General features: G+C 41.7%; 1 protein-coding gene across 9 annotated transcripts in view; it reads left to right on the forward strand.

Moving 5' to 3' along the window:
* Positions 1–17,018, forward strand: part of odr4 (odr-4 GPCR localization factor homolog) — a 94,335-nt gene extending 77,317 nt beyond the window's left edge. For 6 of the 9 annotated variants that reach the window (XM_080195690.1, XM_080195691.1, XM_080195692.1 and 3 more), the window contains 3 exons: positions 8,159–8,326; positions 9,851–9,924; positions 12,443–17,018. In XM_080195690.1, coding sequence (XP_080051816.1) covers positions 8,159–8,326; positions 9,851–9,924; positions 12,443–12,454 — 254 coding nt within the window. In that variant the 3' untranslated portion in view covers positions 12,455–17,018. Of the gene's footprint in view, positions 1–7,893; positions 8,033–8,158; positions 8,327–9,850; positions 9,925–12,442 lie in introns of those variants that run through there. The other 3 variants (XR_013887859.1, XR_013887860.1, XM_080195697.1) reach the window with 3 other exon arrangements.
* The last annotated feature ends 1,059 nt before the right edge of the window (positions 17,019–18,077 follow it).

The following is an 18,077-nucleotide window of genomic DNA, read 5'->3' on the forward strand; positions in this document are numbered from 1 at the left end:
CCCACACAGTAAAAAGTCTGACAACACCAGGTTTTAGTCCAACCTATTTATTTGATAATATACTCGCAAGCTTTCGGGTTAGCCCCTTCGTTAAACCCGAAAGCTTGCGAGTATATTATCAAATAAATAGGTTGGACTAAAACCTGGTGTCGTCAGACTTTTTACTGTGTTTACGCCAGTCCAACGCCGGCATACCCACATCATTCCTCCCACACCCCAAAGATGTGCTCCTAGGCCGATTGGTGTACCACATTGACCCTACACTATTCTCCCCTGGATCTGGCTACATTAGGGGTACCTTTCACATACACACGGGGCAGGGTAGCTGTAGGAAAATGCTTTGTTGAAATGGCGGCGTGGGCTCGTTAGGCTGAAGGGCCTGTTTCCCGTGCTGGGTTGTTCTTTGAACTGCTGAGTCAGATTTTGGGTAGACTGGAGCACTCGATTGTTCCTCTCCTGAATTTGTTGACATGCAAGTATTGTTAAGCACTCATCTCTCATGATGCCAAAATTGTGGAGCTTGCAGCAAATGACTGTAAATATTGAGTTCCACTCAGTAATGAACTGCAGGAATTCCTAAATAATGCAAATAGTGGAAGTGTTTTTTGAGAATGCCAGTTGCATAATCTGGAAACCTGTCATGCAGTCAGAACTCATTTAGTCTGTTTTTCTCCCATCAATGGGGAAGGAAATATAAGTGTTTCTGTCTCTTTATGGAGCCTTGGTGACCACCCTGATACATCAGCCATTGCAAATTATGCACCATTGCTTATGTTACAATCTTGAGAGAGACCATTAACTTTTAAAGAGAAATTCAAACTCTCAGTTGTTAGGTGAAGGAATTGCAACAAAAGGTTTCTCATTTTAAAATTTTTACTATGCAAAAATCAAACAAAACAAGTTCTAATTTAACACTTAAAAATCTTAACAGATCATTTTCCGTTTTGTTTTCAATTCCTCCAAGAGTCCCTAAATGTTACAGGATCTTGAAGGGTTCCTTCACTTCTCCTGGGATCAAATATGGCATGCCACACTCTCAGGGGTTCAGTTTGATTTTCCTCAATATTCCTGTTGTTCAATGACACGGATTTCTTGGGGTCCTTCCACTAGCCTTCAACAAGCGATGCTCCAATATTTTGTGGGTACTCCAACACAAACATGGGCTTTGCTGACTTCTTGCTCAGTGGCCCTGCAACACTTGACAGCTTTCTCTCTGCCTGTTTCCTGTTCAAGCTCCACAGGTGAACTGCCTGCTTCAATTCTATCCCCAAGCTGACTAACTGTTTCTGAGACAAAACACATGGATTAGCTCAAAGCAAAATGTGGAATCCCCGTAATCTATCCCCATGATAACATTGCATACCTGGAATCTCCCAGATAGAAATTGCAATTAATTTAAAGTTCCAAACATATGATGTGAAAGGCATATGTATACTTTAAGATCTTGCCATGTTTATCTGTTGTTTCCTTTGATCTGGGGAAACTACATGAGTAATTCACGTCTCTAATGAAGACAAGATAGCATTCCTCAGATTTACTGTTTTCTTTTCCCCAGTTAAGTAGTCCCACCTGCTGTGTTATGGTTCTTTTATTTCTGACTTTGTAAGTACAAGTGGAAGAATGTTTGTGTGATCTGGAAGCTCATGATTTCCAGAATTTAAGTGACTTTACACTTAAAAAATGTAACTTTCAAAACGTGAATCAGAAAGTTAAATATTTTCACGACCCTTTCATAGCCTGCTGACATAGCTCATATATTGCTCCTCAGTGAAGAGAAATGCTCCCTGAGACCCTCTAGGATGTAGCTACCTGTCAGATCTCTCCTCCTCCCCCTTCTGGTGGATTATCTACTCTTTGCTTCTTCCTTCACACTCCCAGTCATCCTCTATTCCCAGAGAAATCTTACAAGGCCACCTATGACTGGAGGCAGATAATTTATAAACAAACAAACAATAACAGAAGTGTGAGAGCAGCCAGTTCCCCCCTTCTGCAAACAAATTGTGCTTCAAACAGTGTAGGAACTCAGCAAATATCACTGAGAAATTGAGCAGCAGCCAGAAGTAATAATCAATTTACCTGTAAATCCCATATAATCTCTTTACATGCCATTGGAGAGGGGGCTTTCATTGCATTTACTGTCATATTTGGCTGAACAAGGTCAACACATTCCCAATTACTGGAGACTTCCTAAGTGACAATCCCAGTTTACAAACAGTTTTGCACACTTATCTAGATGATTATTTTTCTCTTTGGCACCTTGTTGGCAATGATACTTGCGCAAATAATCCTTCTCTCACCATGATGGCTTGCTGTGCACTTCATGCAATTCCATTGGCACAGATGCAGAAGACCTTGAACAAAATTTTCTATAATTTGTTAACAGGGCCTGCCCTTCAGAGATGATAAGATTGTAGAATTTTGATAACATTTTCCAATAAGAATATTATTACTTTTTAATATTATTCTGCAATAATGAATACTGCATTGTTTAATGGCAATGTTTACCTCCCTAGTATGTAGTTGCATTGATTCTCTCTTCATTTTCTGTACCTTTTGTAATGACTTTAACAAGACTCATGAGGTTAGTGCTTGGAGTCTGAGTTCCCCGGTTAAGATCATCTGGCCCCATTAATCACATTTTAATTTGATGTTTTAAGTTCCCTTTCTGCTTTGTCTTTTGTTTCGGGCGTTTCCCCTCCTTTTAGGGAGCTGAGCTGACCCTTTTGAGTTAATTTGATTTCATTTATTTTGTTGGACAACAAAAGATGTCCCTAATTGAGGTCATAATTGCCTTCTGAATCAGAGAACTTCATCTATATGTGTGTATATATATATATACATATAGATTGTATCTGGTCGACTGGCTCTTCTGATTCTAACTTTATACCAGAAGCACTCTTGGAGTGGAATAGAGTTTGCAAATAAAAGGAATCTGGTCAATGAATACCGGCCTCTTAGGAGTTATTTCAGTGGAGACGAGGCAGAAGAATGACCTAAAGGAACTTGCGTGCTAACAGCCAGCTTCGCTTGGGATAAGCCCTTTTCAGGCACCAAGCCTGAAATTAGGTTCTTTTGACCGTTCTGTGGAGGACTAGGCCCAATATGTGGAATGCATGCATTACCTTTCAAAAGTTAATGACATTGTGACAGATGAAAAGCAAATTATCATTCTTCTAACCACTTGTGGACCATTGGCATTTGCTGTTGTTCACAGCTTAACTTTCCCAAAGGCACCAGATACCGAAACCTTCCACGAATTGGTGGAAGCATGTGATTTTGGGGTGACGTTTAATAAAGAAACCATTTGGTATGTGGCATAAATAATATAACTATCCAAAAAAGCATGTTGGCTGAAGCCCAACTGGACTTCAAACAGGCACTACAGATAGCCATATCATTGGAAAATGCAGCCAGTGGTGCATATGAGTTGTAAGGTGTCCCAGTGGAAATGGACACCTACACCAACTCAACTGAGTTCAAGAACCAACACAGAGCGCAGATGATTACATAGCCTCCATCAGGAAGCATCTGGATACAAGGAAACATAGGTCTGCCTGCAGTATAGCCCCATAGCAAAGCCAAGCTTTGACCACACAGACACTGTCCCTTCAGACTTCCACCCGACAAGGCATTGTAATTGTTGCCAGTGTGCAGAGCCAGAGCAGCACAGTAAGCCTTCAAGTTCCTAAGTTTAGGAAAATGACACATGGCCGGTATCCAGGAGAGTGCATGCCCTGGAAGATCCACCTACATTCATCGTGGAACAATTGCATTGCATAGCAACATCCAAATTGGACCCAATTAAGATAACCATAAGATTAAATCGATGTCCTGTATTAATGGAGAACGATATAGGTGTGGCAATATCGGTGGTCAAAGAATCAGTGTTAAGTAATATTCGCACTGGATTCCAACTAAGACTTGAGCAAGACTGAGAACTTATACAGGGGAACCTCTAAGGTCATAGGTACGACATTGTTCCTGTCTTTTATGAAAGGTAACTGGTTCCATTACCATTAATGGTAGTGGAGGGTAAGGACCCAAGCCTAATGGGGTGAAACTGATTGAGAGAAATCCACCTGGGTTGGGTAAACATCTTCCAATTAGAAAACAGTCACTTGAGTGAAGTCCTGCCCAAATACCCAGAAGTTGCCCAAGATGGGCTGCCTGTTGAGATCTGGCTTTTAAGAGAACAAGGCACCAGCTTTGAATGTCTTAGCACGTTACAATCCTAGAAAAATGTTAGTGCTAACCTACAATGTGTCTCCGTATGGCATCGGGATGGTATTGGTACATAGATGGTCAAATGGAGAGGAACGCACAATAGCATATGCCTCCAGGACCTTGGCCATAGCAGAAAGAAAGTATGCCCACGTTGAAAAAGAAGGGTTGGCATTAACATTTGGAGTAAAGTACTTTTAAATGGGTGGAAATCTCTGATTGTCACTAATCACAAGCCACTATTGGGACTTCTAGAAGAGGACAAAGCAGCGCCGCCGATAGCATCGATAGTATTCAGCAATGGACTCCATTATTGGCCGCCTACAACTATCGGTTGAAGCAATGGTGGGAGCCTGAGTGGCAAGTGCCTTAAGTAGGCCAAGTTTAGGAGATGCCCCACCAATGGTACCACAAGAAGAGATGGTAATGACCTTAAATTTTCTGGATACCCTTCCAGTGGCCACACGCAAAATGCGTCCTTGGACCGAAAAGACTCTGTCTTTACAAAAGTTAAACAGTTAATACTGACAGGGGAAATGGTAAGGCAGTACAGCCCCAATTCCATCCTTATTGGACTAGAAGAGAGTAGCTCATGGTAGAAGAATATTCTTTTGGGGGGTGCTATTCTGAGTCAGAGCCACCATGTTATAGTGGCTGAACTACATCGCAGCCATCCAGGAGTATCCAAAACAAAGATGTTCGCCAGAAGCTATGTTTGGTGGCCTGAAATAGACACGTACATAGCAGCATTCGTGGGTAAGTGCCAGGGATGCCAGCAAAGACAGGTGTTACCACCAGCAGCTCCCCTCGTTCATGGGAATGGCCAAGTAGACCATGGATGCGGCTGCATTTGGATAATGCAAAGTCATTCTTGGGCCTGATGTTCTTGGTCATAATGGATGCCTACTTCAAGTGGATGATTGCCCTAGGGTGCAGTTGACGACCACAACTATAACGGTAGAGAAAATTTGCACTTCATTTTGGCCACACGGGATCCCAGAGGTGTTGGCCTCTGACAATGGATCGACTTTTGCCAGCCAGGAGTTCACCCGGGTTCATGAGGTCAAATGGGATTTGACAAATCAGGATGGCGCCATACCATCTATTGTCAAATTCAGGGAGAAAGCAGTTCAGACTTTAAAAGCTGGTTTACAAAGCAGCTGGCTGTATCAGTGGACACCAACCTCTCCCATTGGTTATTTGATTATAGAACAATCCCCACCCCCCATACCACTATGGGAATAGCGTCTGCAGAATTGCTCATGGGCAGATGTCTCCCCACCAGATTATTTTTGCTCCTCCCAAACCTGGAGGGGAAGGTGAAAAAATGACAAGAAGCCCAATACAAAGGCCATGACAATAGCAGCCAGCAGAGACAATTGGAGGCCTGTGGTAAGATCTAGGTAAAGAATTATGCCAGTGGTCCTATGTAGTTACCAGGAATGGTGGACTCTAGGATGGCACCTGCATCCTACAAAATAATCAGGTGCAGGCCTCAAAATCACAGTTCGTCCTGGAGCCAACTATGCCTAGCAGACCGAGAACTGAGGAGAGCTGTCCGGGTCGGCCAGCTCCATTTTTACGTCGCTCATAGTAAGGAACTCAAGAGTCTGAAATGGATACTGCCAATGAAGCTGAGGCTATTCCTCTGCTGCATGAGGAAGGGAGAGAACCAGAAACATGGTGCTTGTTAACTACACCCCTCCCAAGTCAGTTGCTGAGTTGGAGGATCAGGACCCAGTGCTGAAATGTCACAAGAGAGACATGAAATGCATGAACCAACAGGGTTCCCCAGACTTATGGGGAAGGGATGTAAAGGAAGCTTCAACAGGATCCATGAGGTTGGCCTCTTTGAGTATGAGCTCCTTGATTGAGGTCATAATTGCCTGCCCAACCAGGGAGCTTCCTGTGTATATAAAAATGGGAGTGTTAGGTCCACTGGCACTCCTGACTTTGATTTTGTACCTGAAGCACTCTAGGAGCAGAATAGAGTTTATAATTTAAAGGAATCTGGTGAATGGATACCAACCCCTGATAAGTTATTTTATCTTTCATCACAAAATAATTGCTCAATTCTAATAAGCTGCTGTAATTTGTACAATTTCATTGCCACAATGAAGTTAAAAACTAATCTGATACAAAAGTGTAAATTATCCACTTTGGCACATGGAATTGTGCCCACCAGGAGTATATATTAAAAATATATTAGGGTCTCAATTCTTAACTTTCATTCACTGGCTGGAGTGGCCCCAAAGTAAGCTTACCCTTAAACAGCAGACTCCATGAATTTTTTTTTCTTAAAAGAACACCATTTAATGATTAAAATGTTGTTTGCTGTTTTAGAAAATGAGCTAAAAATTGGTTTCCCTTGATTTTTGGGTGCTGGGCTTCATGATTTGCAACCTGCCTGCACTGGTTTCCTTGGGGGTGTTCAGCAAGTAAATTTAATACTGCTATTTAATTACCAGAGGGGCACTGTAGAGTGTTTTTGGAAGTGTTGTGAGTTCTTTGAGTTGACAAGGAATGTTGCCACTTGTTTATAGGGATAGCAAAGAAGTATGTTATTGGTCCACACTAAAATTGCACCAGGTATGGTACCAGAGGGGCAGATGCACTCTTTGCTCTTGGCTGATTTTGTGCTCTGCGGGGCTCTGTGTGCCATTTCACTGATCACAGGTGGTGCACTCGATCTGCTGTTAAAGGCAGGCTGCCCCACTTAAAGGGAATCTGCACCAAATAACGTTGGTATAATCTAAACCTTGGAATCTGGAACTCCAGTACAAAAAAGGATTCCAAGGTAACAGATGCAACACTGGAGACATTGGTTATGCAGGTGGACAGGAGAAGAGAGACTATGATCCAGTGGGGATGAGGATGCCCTCAAGAGCCACCCTCCAAAAGGAGTAGGAGCAATGGTGAGGTCAGTCAATTCTAGCATCTGGCTTTAAGGTGCACCAAAAGTCGAATGACCTCACTAGAATCAGTGAATTCATCTTCATATGACATCTCTAACCCACTATACCGTTAGCTATCACACAGCTCAATACACCACACACCCATTACTCAGCAACATTGCCTGATACTCAGAATTCAGTAAGAAGTCTCTCAACACAAGGTTAAAGTCCAACAGGTTTAATTGGTAGCAAAAGCCACTAGCTTTTGGAGCGCTGGCTGCCCCTTCGTCAGGTGAGTGAGAGTTCTAATCACAAACAGGCATATAAAGACACAGACTCAATTTACAGAATAATGATTGGAATGTGATTCTTTACAGCTAATCAAGTGTTAAAGGTACAGACAATGTGAGTGGACTCACTCACTGTAAAGAATCACATTCCAATCAATATTCTGTAAATTGAGTTTGTGTCTTTATATGCCCTGTTTGTGATTATAACTCCCACTCACCTGACAAAGGAGCAGCCAGCACTCCAAAAGCTAGTGGATTTTGCTACCAAATAAACCTGATATTGAGAGACTTCTTACTGTGTTTATCCCAGTCCAACGCCAGCATCTTCACATCACTCAGAATTCATACGTAACATCCAGATACTTGTACTCCACCTCTGCTCACGCCCATCACTTGCTGCCTCCTCATATCTCCAGCTATACAACTATAACAGGCATATCATCCATACAGTGCAATGCAGCCAATGACATTCTGCCTCTCTATTCCAGGAGAAGGTGGGGCACAATGAAAGTGAGCTGAGCAGAATTGGTGGGAGACCAGATTGCCTGCATCTGAGGTGGCTCTCCACATCACAGGGCCAGCTGCAACAAAGCCCACGCCATCCAGCATGTTGAAAACTTGATGATGGTATGTTCATGCCTCATGCCCCTTCTCTCCTCCCAGCTGGTCTCATCTTGAAAATGATATGATGAACAAGTTGTGTGACCATGGACCTCTTGCTTCCCACCCACTTCTGATTTGTTTTGCATGCAGACACCCAAGAACTGCCATCAACCCAGCCACAGCAGCCCAAGGAGCCAGAAGATGAGAAAGACCACAGCATGGATGAAGTTGCCCCATCATTTGATATTGCATTTGCAAGCAACTGCTCAAATACCTTCGCTGAAAATATTTTGGAGGCTACTATTGAGTTTTCACATGGTGAGCCACTGGGCATGAGTGGGCTACATAGCCACACCAGCAATAAAGGTTGGTTCATTTGTCAGCTAACCAGAGAGCAAGGTTGCAGATGAGTTCTGCGACAGAGAACTCGGTGAGGACCTGAAGCGATGCCATAAAGGAAAGTCGAATGACCTCACTAGAATCAGTGAATTCATCTTCATATGACATCTCTAACCCACTATACCGTTAGCCATCACACAGCTTAATGCACTCATCTGATGAGCATTCACACCAGTGCTAAGTGCATTGGCTGGACTGCCAATTAACTGCCTGTTACTGTTGGAGAACATGGAGGAGTCCAGCTTCTGCTTAGCAGAGGACATCACACGCAGCCTTGCTGCAGCCTCTGCTCCATCTCCCTTTTGTCCTGCTAACCCAGACGCATTGCAACTGTCAGCTCCATACCTGGTGCAATTTTAGTGTGGATAGATAACATACTTCTTTGCTATCCTTGTAAATGTGGCAACACTCCTTGTCAAGTCAAAGAACTCACCACAACACCTTCAAAAACACTCTACAGTGCAGCTGGACATTTTGTAACAGGGGGCGTTCTTCAAAATTACCATGCTTGCAAGTTAGGTGGTTGGCCCCTCTGGCAGCTCAACACTTTCTTTGTGAATTATGCACACATTTGTTGCCTGGATCTGTGTGACCTAAATTCAGAAGTTAGATGTCACACCAGCTATTAGGGCTGTGTGACGTCAGCGTCCCATCACTTACTTTCAGTGTGCATAGGGAACAGCAACGCAAACACATTCTCAAGATAGCTTACCAGAGTCAGCCAGTGGTGTTGCATGCACCTTCAGGAAGGTGCATAGCTCATGTGGAAGAAAAAATTCACACTGAAAGTTTTTTAAATTCATTCACAGGATTGATCGTTGCTGATAACACGAAGGCACAGTGATTAACACTGCTGTCTCATAGTGCTAAGGATCCAGGTTTGATTCTAGCCGTGGGTGACTGTGTGGAGTTTGCACGTTCTCCCCATGTCTGCGTGGCTTTCTTCTGGGTACTCCGTTTTCCTCTTACAAACCAAAAATGTGCAGGTTAAGTGGATTGGCTGTGATCAGTGAATGGCATTACGAGGATAGGGTGCAGGATTGGGCCAAGGCAGGGTGTTCTTTCGGAGGGTTCATAAGGACCCAATGAGCTGAATGGCCTCCTCCTGCATTGTCAAGATTCTATGGATTTATTGCCCATCCCTAATTGCCCCTGTGCTAAGTAGCTCGTTAGACCATTTCAGAGTTCATTTTAAGATTCTGCCACATTGCTATTGGTTTGGAATTGCTTGTAAGCCAGACCAGGTAAGGATGGCAGACTTCCTCCTCTAAAGGACATTAATGAACCAGATGGGTTTTTAACAACAATTGATAATGGTTCCATGTGTTCAAAGATCCAGTGTTTGTAATTATAGCTATTCACGGTGGCTAACATGCGGACTAACATGTACCATTTGCTCTATGACCCGATCCTTATAAATTCTGTTTGTGCCTTGTGTACTAGGTGTGGCAGCAGCAGCAGGTGTAGGAGTCATCGCAGTAGCAGTCTCTGTGATTTATTTTGGGAACTTCATTGGTGTAAGTGTACCTTAATTCTTACAAACTAAATTGTATAAAAATGCTTTTTCATGCTTTTCTACATGAATCAATTGTTTGTTTCACAAGGTTTCCCTTGTTAATGTCACCAAAATCTTGCTGTCAACGTACCTTCTGAAATTGAGCAATACTTTGGCCTAGATCCTCTGAGACCAGACACGCCCCCATGATGTATTTCAGTACACTGCAGAAGTTCCTGAATACATTGGCTCCAAGGAAATTGCCTGGGAAGTTTTGAACTTCCAACAGACAATTCCCCTGTCCCTGGGACCCTCCAATAAAGTTTCCAACTTGTAGCTAGAGTTGGAGACTTCAGTCCATTTCGATTTACTAACCTGAGTAGTTAACCGGGAAATCTTATACAGCAAAGTCTTGTACAGCAAAAACTCCTGGGTAACTCTACAACTAACACTTAAAACTCCCCACTCAATTCACTGACTTCCACCACACCCTAACCATCTCCCATCCCCCCAAATTCTGACTAGTCCCCACCATGTGACTTGCTCAACCTGATGTGACTAGTCCCTACCACCTGATTCACCCAACTCCAGAGTAATCTCCAACGTACAATGTCCCCCCTCGACTTCCCAACTCCCTGACACCCCAACTCCCCCTCCAACCTGACCTGATTCGCTCCCACCACTTGATTCCATCACATCACTCCACTGACCATCCCACTTCCATCCTCCCTAATCCAACATCTACTCCCTGCCCCCAACAAGACCTGAATGGCCCCTAATTTAACAACCCCTTACAACCCGACAACCCCACAACCCAGTTACCCTATCTATGTAACCCACCTCCACCCTACCCACCTTACCCATTCACAGCATGCTGAAAAACTTTAAATGTCCCAGAAAATTGCAGGGCTGGATATGACCGCCAGTGTTCTAAAAAAGACTGTGTGGCTTCTCTCCTTTCCCTACTCCAATGGTCCAGCGCCACAGGAAAGCAGTTCAGGTGAAAACATGCACTATAAAGGTCAATTTCTGAGTATTTTTATCTGGATGACATTATCTAAGTAGAACCAAGTTTGTGTTAATTATGTGGTAAATTAAACTCCAATAAAAAATAATGAGGTAATAGTTCTTCCTTCCTGTCTATGTACATGATGTTTTTATAAAAGAGCATATATCTGGACGATAAATGTTTTGCTTAATGAAATATTAAGACATAGCCAAAATGAGCATCTATCAAGGTCTTATTGTAAATTTGCTTATTTTTAGAATTACACTCTTATAACTCTCATTATAGAAAATGTTTTAATTAATTTCCACTTTTAGTACATAAATATTGCCTATAACAATTGAGGAAAAATGACCAAAGTGAAGTTCATTTGTTTTCACTGTGTTTACATCTTAATCATTCCTTCAACCCTAATTATCATCTCTGTGCATAGTGTAGTATCTTACCTTTTAAATCCAGAAATGCTTTTTGTAAAGTAATTTTGACATGGAAAATAGAAGCAGGAGAAGTCCATTTGGCTTCTCAAGCCTGCTCCGCCATTCACAATGATCATACCTGATCATCTTTCTCAACGCCATAGTCCCACACTTTTTGTTGCTTTTAGTGTCTAGAAATCCAACTTAAGTATATTCAGTGACTTGGCTTCCACTGCCTTCTGTTGCAAAGAATTCCACAGGTTCACTACCCTCTGAATGTAGAGATTTTTCCTCACTTCTGTCCTAAATAGTCAATCCTGAGGCCATGATCCTTTGTTCCAGACACCCTAGCCTAGAGGGAACATCATCTCTGCATCCAGTCTGTCCTGTCCTGTCAGAATTTTATACATTTCAGTTAGATCCCCTCTCATTCTTTTAAACTACAGTAAATATAGGCCTAATCAACCTAATTTCCCCTTGTATGACAATCCTGCTATTTCAGGAGTCAGTCTGGTGAACCTTTGCTGCACTCCCTCTATGATAAGTGTATCTTTTCTTTGGTGAGGATGATTTTAGTTCCTCCCTGTTACTTCACAGGCTGACTTTGCCTCTGGAATTTTCCACTGTTGTAAGATGGCACCCTGTCTTTCTCATGCAAAAGAAAAGTTGAAGGAAGCAGGCTCTGCTAACGTTGTTAGCATGACTCAATGTGCTATCAGACCCATAATATTAATTGTGTGCTTTCATCTACATTTGCATGAAAGAGAAATCAAATTGATAAAACAATGATCCATGCATAATTTTACTCTGAAGCCCACATGTTCAAACTACGTTCTATAAATAAATAGCATGGCCTGATTACAACATTTAAGATCTGCACACAAGACAACATTTGACATGAAGCTTAACAGATTCCTTTGCAAACAGCTAACTGAAATCTTTGGAGGTGGGTTGCCTGGTAGAAGGCTTGGATAGATGAGCAATATTTTGAAACTGATTATGTAATTTTTGGGAAGTAGTACTAGGGTTATATTAAAAACATTAGATGATGTAGTTTTACAAAAAATGTAGCTAGCATGTGAGGAATTTTGAACTTGCCTTCTTTTGTTCTATTCCAGGAATCAACTTGAGTACTGATGAACAGTAATCCAACTCTTTTTTCAAGGAACATATAAGATCCAGTTCCCATGCTTTTTTGACTGAAACTGTATTCTCAGCTCCGTTTGAATAAAAGCATTACACAGAGAGAGAAGCAATGGATTTTGGTGCCATTTTTAATCTTGTATTAATACCACAGAACGGACAGGTTTTTTCATCACTGTTGACTGTTATAGTTGGTAATGAATCTGAATATATAAAGAAAAGTGACCACTTTTGATATTGTTCTTGCACTTACTGAAATTATTGGAGAATTACAATTACAGTATAAATCAAGCATTTTTATCTCTCTTTGCCTGATTATGATCGTCCATCTTTTTTAGGTAGGAGACACTGCAATCTATAGACAATCAGAAACCACTGAGGGGTTTATTTACATTTACAGATGTCAGTCTCGGTGTTCGTAAAAGATTTTAAATTTGTTCCTTATGCTATCCAAACTTAGCCAGTATATTTTGGCTCCAAATAGCATGAGATCTTCTTCAGCAGAGAAACTCATAACTTGGCAGTTATTAAGCAGGTATCTGAATGTTGCACACAAATTTCATGTTTCTGCTATCTCTCCCAAAGCTGTTTTGCACACTCATCCAATTCTTTTCTCTTACTTGGCTGCTGCTTGGTGAGCAACTGAAAGCAGACCAAAGAGCTTTTCTCAAAAAAAGTGCTTCAATTCTAAGGTTGTTAATCTTCATTTTGGGCAGCAATGATGGAGCTAGACAAGCAAAAGATTAAATAAAGACTGCTGCTACTGATCATTTTTCATTGAACCCTTCTGCAAAACATGAATTAACAAACAGTTGAAGTAAATTTACAGACATCAAGGGGCCATCAAGCAGCACTCCCAACCTTCCTGATTCCATTGCAGAGGTGGACTTTTCAGATCTTTCCACAATTATGCCAGAATTGGACCCATTTTGTTAGAGGTGGTTCACAGCACCATAGAGGAGTTGTAAACTATGGGGGAACACTACTCCTGAGACATGCAACCAAGTAAAAGCAGCCATTCAACTGTTTGTTTGAAACACAAATGAGCCATGAAAGTTGAGGAGGTCTCGATCCACCATATTTTCTCTCCAAGGATGGCAGCGGCAAGGAGTCGGCATGCAGTCTCTGGAGGCAGGTAATGTTGACGCAGCTTGGAGGGGCGTGCTGGCTTGTTTGTTTGACATCTTTATTAAGTTGTAGTAATCTGATTTTGAAGAGTTATTTTCAATGCTTATGTTTTTACACAAGATTAAAAGGATAATAATGACCATCTTTTGCCATTAATGTTATGAATGATTGTGATTAATTGCCAGCTTTATGGGAAGGTTAAAGGGCAATGTATTTCAAAGGAACAGTTGAATGGCTGTTTTTCTTTGGTTGCTTTCTCAGGAGTAGTGTTCATCCAAAGATGACAACTCCGCTGAGGTGCCGTGAACTACCTCTAACAGAATGGGTCCAATTCTGGCATAATTGTGGGAACGTCTGAAATGTCCATCCCTGCAATGGAGTCAGGAACGCTGGGAGTGCTGTTTGCAAGTTGCCTACCCACACCCTTAAGTACATGTTTCCAGAAATGGGGATGGACCATGAAGCCCAGAATCAGGTTCTGTCCACACTTATTAAAGACCTCTCAAATCAGCCCGATTCCACCAATATCTAGGCCAAGGTAAGGACTGGTTTGCTCTTCTAGCTGTGTAGCCTGATGACACAATACTCATACTTGACAAATGAATTCACTTTGCCAATTCCATTGTGAGTTACAGCTTTCCATAGCAGAACAAATTATTAATGCTGTAAGTTTTTTTAAAATCAATTACTGCGAATGCATATCATCTTTTGAAGTGCATACTCAAAGAGCAAAGAAAATTACAGCACGGGAACAGGCCCTTCGGCCCTCTAAGCCTGCACCGACCATGTGCCTGACTGAACTAAAACCCCCTACCTTTCTGGGGACCATATCCCTCTATTCTCATCCTATTCATGTATTTGTCAAGACGCCCCTTAAAAGTCACATTTTTTTAAGGTACCTGTGATTTCTGCAGCCTTCCCTTACACATGGCCAAGTCTGTATAACTGCTGCACAGAGATGCTGCCAGCCATAGCAAAGCAGAAGTGAACTGGGAAGGCATTGGTTATTGTTTGTTTTATCAGCTAGCAGTGAATTTTGTATGCAGGATAAATGTACAATCAGTCAGTAATTACAGCAAAGCTGCTTTAATAAATTAAACACTTCTGTGTACTACACACATTGGTGGTTTGGTTTCCTGGGATGCAAATTTCAACGTGCAATATAAACCAGAATTATTTCTGATTACCCAATTACAGTTTAAAGAAGATAGCTTGATGTGCCTGTAGCTATTTTTAGCAAGGCATCCCCAGAGAAATAGTGGAGATTTTTTTTATGTTTAATTTTTTGCAAATTACCCTGCCTAGTAAAGACACCTCTGATGTAGAGAAGGGTCCACCCTGCACCCAGGCTGCCAACTGTGCCATTGGGGGCAGCATAGTGGCACAGTGGTTAGCACTCAGGTTCGAAGCCTGGCTTGGGTCACTGTCTGTGTGGAGTTTGCATGTTCTCCCCGTGTCTGTGTGGGTTTCCTCTGGGTGCTTTGGTTTCCCCCCTCAGTCCAAAGATGTGCAGGTTAGGTGGACTGGCCATGCTAAATTGTCCCTTAGTGTCAGAGGAATTAGCTAAGGTAAATGCATGGGGTTGTGGGGATGGGGCATGGATGGGATCGTAGTCGGTGCAGACTCAATGGGCTGAATGGCCTCCTTCTGCACTGTAGGATTCTAGTAGTCTATGAAGTTGACTGCCAAGTGGTACAAGGAACTACAAGAGGAAGAAATCACAAGAGCAAAGAAAATGTCGGCCCTGCTTGATGTGGGAACTGAGCAGAATCAATGGACCTTCATTTCTTCCTCTGTTTTCAGTGTTTGGTCAACTGTCTCTTTTGCTATACTCTGCAGTGTGAGGGATTGCTAATGTGACATTCACTGGGAACTCCAAGTAGTCTATATTGATAGTATCCATGGATCAAGACTGGGTACAAGAATAGAGATCCAACTCCAACTTCAAGGGCAACACAGTGGTTAGCACTGATGCCTCAGCACCAGGGACCTGGGTTCAATTCCCAGTTTGGGTTACTATCTGTGGAGTTTGCATATTCTCTCCATGTCTGCATGTGTTTCCTCCTGGTGGTCCGGTTTGCTTCCACAGTCTGAAAGACATGTTGGTTGTTTCCTCAGAAGGAACTCCTCAAAATGCAGCTAATGAAAATACAACAAAACTTACTCCAAACTTGGGGACCGCGCCCTGGGCCACTCCAAACTTCCCACAATTCTACATAGTTGCTTATTTATAATGAATCAGCTGGTCAGCTGTCTATTACATCACCCTGTGATTGGTTCCATGTTTTATTTAGTTAGCTGACCCTTACATCTTGTTCCCATTGGTCACATTACATCCAATACAAAGTTGTCACTGGTTACATTCTAACACTGGTTAGGTGCATTGACCCGAACAGATGCCATAGTGTGGCGACTAGGGGAATTTCACAGTAACTTCATTGTAATGGTAATGTAAGCCTTACTTGTGACTAATAAATAAACTACTTTTACTTATATCATCTCCGTGTACTTAAAATAGAATGCTATCTGCATAGCTGACGATAATATGCTGGTCACGACTTTGAATTCTGTTCAGCAAAACTAAATGTTTTGGATCTGCCTAACCAAAGTAAAGGTGCATATTCTATCTTAATTTAATTTTATTAATGGAATATTAAGACTGTAATTATAGAATGCTACTTGTGTCTCCGCTATTTACACTATCAATAATTTAAACAAGATGCTGAGAGGTTGCTTTCCCTTATTGGAGAATCTGGAACTAGGAAGTAAGATAAAGGGGTCAGCCATTTAGGGCTGAGATGAGAAGTCATTTTTTCAGACATAAGGTTTCGAATCTTTGGAAGAATAGATTTCTGGGCACCAAGAGAATTGAAACACTCATAAAATACTTTTTAAGTAGAGGCCGTTGTAGGAAATATGACCACTGATTTTTGTACAGCAAGCTCCCACAACAAAAATGATAATGACCAGATGATCTGTTCTTGTGATATTGAACGAGGGATAAATATTGTCCAGGACACGGGATAACTCCCCTGCTCTTTTTTTAAATGTTATTTATGGGATTTTCTACATCCACCTGAAAATGTGTACATCTTCAACAGGAGCACCATACTTCATTTTTGTGCTCATGTTCTGGAGTGAGATTTGAACTTTATGACTCCAAAGTGGGAATGTTACCGACTTAACCATGTAACTATGTAGAAGTACAGTCAAAACTTATTGAATGTTGGTGTAACAGACTTGAGGGGTAGTATGACCTATTCCTGTACCTATTTCTCATGTTTTTTGTAATAAATGTATAGATAGTAAATAAGGTATTAATGGGTCATGGCTTCTTAGCTCCCAGACATCATATTTGGGGTTATCTTGGGGAATCTCTCTTGGACTAACTACCCTGGACAATTGTGCTGGGCTCAGAATCATTAAGAAAGCAATTTAAATATCTAACCACAGGACAGTTCTGTTAGGTTTATCATCACAGATAGTCTGAATGATAAATATGAGTAACTATTTTAAAGAGCCAATCCAACCGCTCCCCCCAACATCTCTCAGATCCAACTTATCTGGTCTGGCCCCCCTGCCCCATTCATTTACTTTTGAAATTTACCTTCTTCCTTTCAATGGCCCCTTTAAACTAACCATGTACCCCATTGCTGCACTCCATTTATATCTCACTCAACAGCCAGGGATGTGCTTTTCTGTCTCATCTGGCTTGAGTGAGGAAGGTTAAGTGAGACAGGGGGTTTGGAATTACAACAATCTGCCAGTGATTGCCTCTCCCAGGAACTTGCGGGCCCATGTCAATATAAGGTTCCAGGTGAAAGCTAGCTGTTTTGACAACATCTCAGTTATTTGTGGAACTAAAAGTCAACTCCAGCAGTTCTAGTCCACCATCTATTTTGCCATAGAATTTGATGAGTGATTGGGTGATATGGCTGGTTTGCTTCCACATAATGCCATATTTTTTGCAAGGCTGTCCATCTCTTATTGGGTTCAAAATCCTGATTCCAATTTGAAGGCCTGTTTTATCACTTCATTGTTACAGTATACAGGACAATAGATAATGGACCACTTTCATAGCTGGCATTTAATATACAATAATAGACAAGATTGACTTCAAGATGCTTCTTTGAGGCCCACTAGCATCAATACCTTAGATGGTGAACCTTTCAAGGCAATTCCAATGAGATGATTTTACAATCTGCTATACAATTTGTCAGCATATCATATTAACTTAGCTGTCTAACTTTGATGTCGTTGCTAGAGATGCCCAACTTATATCTCATGAACAGCATGCAGCTCCCCTTTGGCTGAAGTGCAGCCTTGTGAGTACTTTGAGGTTGTTGTGTCAATAAACATAAATTAGCTATAAAAGTGAAAGGCATGATTAATCAGAAGAAATCATGCAATATTTTTCCTTTTAACTCTGCTAACCCTCTCTTGCCCTCTCTCTGTCTCTCTATATATATCTTTCTATAAATA

The sequence above is a fragment of the Carcharhinus amblyrhynchos genome, chromosome 9, assembly GCF_965287045.1.
Source record: "Carcharhinus amblyrhynchos chromosome 9, sCarAmb.v2.hapA, whole genome shotgun sequence".
NCBI lineage: Eukaryota > Metazoa > Chordata > Chondrichthyes > Carcharhiniformes > Carcharhinidae > Carcharhinus > Carcharhinus amblyrhynchos.